Source organism: Marmota monax, unplaced genomic scaffold (genome assembly GCF_021218885.2).
Source record: "Marmota monax isolate L192 unplaced genomic scaffold, Marmota_monax_Labrador192_F-V1.1 WCK01_AAM20220418_F8-fsc00122, whole genome shotgun sequence".
In the NCBI taxonomy this organism is placed as follows: Eukaryota; Metazoa; Chordata; class Mammalia; order Rodentia; family Sciuridae; genus Marmota; species Marmota monax.
This window is the reverse complement of record NW_026695223.1, coordinates 5636670-5642773: the sequence shown is the minus strand read 5'-3', so window position 1 is coordinate 5642773 and position 6104 is coordinate 5636670. Positions and strand designations below refer to the sequence as shown.

Here is a 6104-nt window from a genome sequence, read left to right as displayed (position 1 = left end):
ATTAAACATACATGATACTCAACATGGGAGGAAGTCGAGGGAGGAAAGTAGAATATTCAAACAATAATTAAGGTATGGCATCTGTGAAAACACACACACACACACACACACACACACACACACAAAGGAGGGTGGAAGAAACAATTGGGTAGAGGAGGAGTCCTAAACTGTAGCAGTTTCAAGAAAACTGATGGACAGTGAATAGGCGAGAATTGGCTGTGGAGGAGTCTCCTGTTTCAACAGAAGAGACCTGCATGGTACTCTGTCACACACTGGAAGAAACTCACAGGAAGCACAGCTTCACAGTGCCAAGTCTCAGCAGCTGGAGATATAAGCCAGTTATGATCTCCACAGCAGAGATCTGACTAGCATATTTTCATGACTGCCACAAAATGAAGTTAAGGATGAAGCTCACCTGTGAGGATCCTGATGGAAACTAGAAGGTCTCATGAGCTCTCTCATAAATTGATTTTGATTCCTGTGTTAAAGCTCCAAAATACACAAAAGAATAGATGTGTTTTGGAGGGGACATGGGCATTGGGTGTTGGGTAAACATATAACGGCAGCAGCACCCCAGAGAAAAACCCCAGCATGGCGTCTAATGACCCTCTTTCTCCTCTTTGTTTCTTTCACTGGCGCGAAACGTTCCCGCCGGCGGTGCCAATGTTCAAACCCTGCTGGTGGGAAGCCTTAGCCCCAATTAGAATTAACTTCTTGGGCTCCTGAACTGACATATGGGAGAGCTTGCCAATAAACGGGTGACCTGTTATCTACCTCAGCCCTGCGACCTCTCCTTAGACCTATATAAACACACAGCCTTTTGTAATAAAGTGGAAAACCTCTTTGGTAATCTGTGTCGTGTGGTGCGGCGTTTTCCAGTCTTACATTGGGAACCAACTCTAGCATGTAATTGGGCTTCAAATATAGATATAATTAATATTCCATAATTTGATTCGGGGTGTCTGGTCGTAGAAGAGAAAAGCCATGTCCTGGACCTTTGGCATAAAGGACCTAGATTTAAGAATTTCAAGGGATTTAGCAAAGAAAGCCAATTATTTGAAAGCAAAACAATACAAAACATAAAGATGTCATTTTCCAAGGTTTCTAAAAACTGGGCCTAAGGTATGTACTTCCTGGAACTCACTGAAGAACTTGCAGTTTAGGCATTTCCTCTGATGGAATTAGAAGACCAAGCCCTATCCAAAATAGCCAGACTTCCCATCGTTGTGCCTCTTGCAGTAGGCGACACTCCTTTCTTCATAAGCTTACCCATCAACCAGACCCAAGCCCCTACTCCTACCCCACCTTTGAGTAATGACAGTCCACACATGGCTCAAATCACAAAATACACTCTCATAGTTTCCAGGAGTCACCTCCAAATTTTTCTGAAAGAGGGAATTTGAAGTGGGATGGGGTAAGATGCCCTAAGGGAACTGAATGTTTTACCACACCAGACTCTCCTACGAATTCTGCACCACTATTCATAGTACTACAGTCAGTGAAATGAAAAGCAGTCAGTAAGCAAACAGCCAAGCCAAAACCTCTAGTGAGATGTTAAGTAAGAAAGGAAAATCCTAACACCTCAGCCCTTAATGCAGAATCAGGACCTCAGTATCAGCTAAAGAACAATAAGGCCAGAGCTAGGCAAGAAAGTTGTCAAAGTAACAAAAGTAGAAAGGAGCTCAGGAGAAGTTTTAGAATGGTTGAGGCTGAGTTAAAGAGCATGAGGTCAGAGCAGACAAAACAGATGCCCTCCAAGCAGGGCAGCATAGAATTCTACAATGAACTCCCCCATGCTGAAAATAAGCAGACTTTGTTTAATTACTGAATTATGGGGTTGAGGGAAATACCAGTTTTAGAATTCCTTTTATGTTACTGAATTATAAATTAATCTTATATCATTTTTAGTTTTTAGCAGTTACATCTTTCTAAATAGGGAACTGTGGGATGGGTCAGAGTTTGGAATTTTACTGGCAGCTTCAAGAAACAAGTATCAATTTAAAAGTCAACTATGCAGGGTGTTGAATACAGACCAGTGGCAAAGTACTTCACTTGCCTAATGTGCAAGGTCCTGGGTTAAGCCCCCAAAACTGCAAATAACAATATAATTAATAAAACATAAATAAAAACCAACTATACAGACAAAAAAAACCATTTTATTCCTGTATTTTTAGGAATAAATGTACATATCCAAGAGCAGCCCTAAGATTAATTTCTGGTTACACATGACTAAATGTCAAGTCATGTGATGATCCTTCATGCTAGGTCAAAATATACCATCTTTCACAAAACAACAATGTTTTTTCAGTGTTACTCCATGTAAAACTGTAATAATCATTCATGTGTTAACTCATTCATTCCTTCCATCAAACCCATCAAAAAATACTACTTCTATTTCCTTTGTACAAAGGAGGAAAGTAAACTAGAGGTTAAGAAATTTCCCCATGGTCATTCAGTTCTTAAGGGCAAGAGCCAGGAATTGAACCCAGTCTATCTTCCTTTCAGGCCCACATTCTTAGTCACAACACTCTACACTTGAAAGCCATATTAGTGCTAGAAATACACATTCAGAAATACTATATATCCTATCTGAATTTGCTCAAAAATGAGAGAATTTTACATGACATAAACAATATTCTCATTGACTTGCCAAAATTGATGAAAGGAGGTAAATCAATGTCTACATAAGCTGCATATATTAGAAGGGATAACACTCTGTAATTTGAAGAACAAATATTTATCTTGATATATATTTTTAAAAAAGAATAGGAAGTTATGAAGAATATATGGATGTAAGGAAGAAGGGAGGTAGGAAAGGACAGTGGGCAAGAGGGCAAATGGGCCAGCAGGGATACTTGGGTTTTTTCCATCCTCAAAAGTTAAAAGCTGCTGATAATTTTAATAAAATGATGATGAAGTGCAAGCATGGATTGGAAACTAGAATCCAAAACACCTGCTTTTCACCCGACTGCTTTCATCATCAAACCACAGGTTTAAGGAAAGTGCTACCTTATGAGAAGTACTGCTGCATTGGTCATTGTTAAACAGCCTTCATTAATCCAGCACTATATATAGTGAACTGTGAAAAATGCTGTTACTGTTGTCTTATGAAATTCTAGTGCCCTGCAAAGTTGATGTTATAGTCTACTTTTTAAGATGAGGAAAGAGACAGTCAAACAAGTAACTAAAGTAGCTTATCAAAGACCAAAAATCTTGATCTTTAAATTATAGAACAAGAAATCAAACAAACATCTATGGGACAGAAAAGTTATTGCTTTCTGCCAAGCATGGTGGTGCATGCCTGTAATTTCAACAGCTTTAGAGGCTGAGGCAGGTGGATTGCAAGTTTAAAGCCATCCTCAGCAACCTGGCCAGACCCTATCTCTAAATAAAAAGGACTAAGAATGTGCTCAGTAGTTAAGTGCCTCTATTTCAATTTTTTAAAAAGCCTACTACGCTATTTTATTCATATTAGTATTGAATTTAAGTTTAAACTAATATTCATAGTCATTAAAAGACAGCTCCATGTCTACATGGTTAATCTTCTTACCACACTGAAATTTCCCAAAGACGGTTTTCCCCTTCCCAAACTATCCTATGTATAGAAAACAAGTCTGCCTTTCACCCTTGGTACCAGGTAGAAGCAGGGGTGAAGAAGGCAGTGTCTCTCTTCTACAAAAAGTCAAAACTGGCACTGTGGTAGGGTCAGGAGGAGCCCTATAGTCTGGAGCCAGGCCAAAGGACTCCCAGGTTCCATCCTGCATCCTCTGCTAACTATGGGGAGAAGGGTCCCTTAGACCCAGGCTTCAGACGACCAGACTTACAAGGGAGTATTGCCATAAATGTCTGTTTCAGCTTGTTGTTCCCCAGAATGAGAACAAATGAGTGGCCAACAAGATAAAACATTGTAAATATTTCACCAATCATCTGAGCCACTTTAGCATCTGGTAGGAAATGAGTGGATGACAAAATTATAAAGGAAATAAAGTAAAGTAGGAAGAGAAGCAGGAAGGACAGGATGATCCTGGTAGCCCTCTCGTGGGCCTCAGTACTTGGATCTCTAGAACTGGTGCCATTTTGCTGCATCTGCCATGTGTGTCTCCGCAGAGAGAGAATGAGCAGAACATAGGCAGTCAGGGACACAGTTAAGGGAGGGACGTGCCACAGATTCCCAAGAATGTGGATCAGATGATATTCACTTCTCTTCTCTCTGAAGTGCTCAGTCACATTACCTGTGCTATCAATTCCACAGAGCACAGAATTGATCTTAAATTCATTGATCAGAGACATGGTACTGCAACATGACAAAAGCAGTGTACCCAACAGCATCCATACAACCACCCTGGAAACCCTCCACTTGAGCCAGAGGAATGCAGGGTGGGAGAACCTGGTGATTTTCAGGCAGTAGAGGACAACAAGGCAGGTGATAAGCCATGTGCTTAGGTGGTTTGTAAATGTCCAGAAAATATCAATAATTTGCATTACTGTTCCTGAATCATGCATTTTGTAAGAGAATGTTATCAAAACACCATCAATCAAGAAAATCCACAGCAGAACAATCCTGGAGAGGGCCAGGCTGGTGATGATGAAGTCAGATAAAGAGATTCTCTTGCTCCTGAACAAGCGTTTGCCATTGACCAAACCAATGAAACCATTCCCCAGATTTCCAAGAATGAACTGGGTGATCATCAGAACCAGAAACACCCCCTCAACGGCTCCCATCATTTCAGCAAGTAGGCAGCCCCGATCTTTGCTTTTCTGTGGATGTATGTAGTTTCCTTGCTGATTTCAAGTTTCTTTCTGAGAATCTATCCTGTCTACAGCTTGCTTCACTGTACCTGTCTGTGGTCTCTGCCCAAGTTGTCTGCCATTCAGCACAGTTGACTGAGTCCTCTCTGGCTGTCAGGTTGCTCTGCTCTCTTCACACATGACATGCACTGTCACTTCAATCTATGAACCTAAACTCAGCAGCTCTTTGCTGAAATGCAAATAGAGTAGTGTCCAGTGTCACCCAGAAGGAAGACATCCGGGTCACAAAGAATATGGAGAAAGTGGACTCAGTTTCAAAGGGCACAGGGATGGGAGCCACCCAGCACAGAAAGCATCAAGGAAGCCAAAAGAATCACTCAGAAGCACGAAAAGCCTCGGTTCCTATGAGGAGGACTCAGAGGCATACAAACAGAAGGCAAACATCAGAATTCTACCACAAAGCACTATCCATCATAAAATAATAAACAAAAAAAATGAGTAAAATAATATGCTAGTCTATATCTTTCAATATGCTTGTGTCTCACAAAATTGATTTTAAAACCCACTAATAAGTTGTGATCAAGACTATTTGGAAACAACGTCTGATGGATGGAGAAGGAATCAATGCCATCAAAACACAAAGCAGACTGCTGCAGTCTGGCTGGGCAAAATTCAGGATCCACTTGTCAAGCAGAAATGAACTTTATTTTTAGAACACACACACACACACAAGAGCTCTTCAGGAATTCCCTCAGAGCCCAACTGCCACCACCAGCTCCTCTGGCCATACTCTCAACCCCACACTCATCCCCCTCTTGAAGCCGATTGGCTGGGTCTCATGGGCGGAGCCAAAAGAGTCCCCCAATAAGCAGCTCCGTGGTCTGAAAGGGCGGGGAAACAGCCCAATGAGCATCACCGGAGAGGAGCCAATCAGCTGGCAGCTGGAAGTTTGCTGGGGCCGCTGTGAGCCAATCAGAGCTGGAAGTTTGCTGGGGCCCCTTCCGCTGTGGCTCTCAACACAGAGAGGGCATGGACATTATGCACTGAGAGACACTTTTAAGTCTCCTCAAAAAGATGTCACAGAGTAGCAGATGATAAATCTCAATGAGATATAGTCTGATCTGAACAGATGCCAAGGAATCCCTCAACTGAGCGAGGCAAACCTCAGCAATATTGGCACCATGTTGTATAAAATACACCTCAAGAGCACTGGAGAGCACTCAGACATAAACACAGCTCACATTCATCTCCTTTTGCTTTCTCAGGCCAATAGGAGAACCTGGCCCACATGCTTCCTGACCTCTGTGCAGTGGAATCACAATAAGGTCAGAATCCCTTGTTTCTGGAGTCTAATA

The 6104-nt window shown here is 41.8% G+C and overlaps 1 protein-coding gene across 1 annotated transcript; it reads right to left on the bottom strand.

The window, feature by feature from the left end:
• Nucleotides 1–3696: 3696 nt before the first annotated feature.
• Tas2r3 (taste 2 receptor member 3) lies at nucleotides 3697–5820 on the bottom strand. Its single transcript, XM_046434183.2, has one exon. The coding sequence runs from the start codon at nucleotides 4723–4725 to the stop codon at nucleotides 3775–3777; it is 951 nt and encodes a 316-aa protein (XP_046290139.1). The 5' UTR covers nucleotides 4726–5820; the 3' UTR covers nucleotides 3697–3774.
• Nucleotides 5821–6104: the final 284 nt, after the last annotated feature.

Coding starts and splice junctions, on each gene's coding strand:
- Tas2r3 (XM_046434183.2), bottom strand. CDS start 4,725: ATGATGGGAGCCGTTGAGGGGGTGTTTCTGGTTCTGATGATCACCCAG.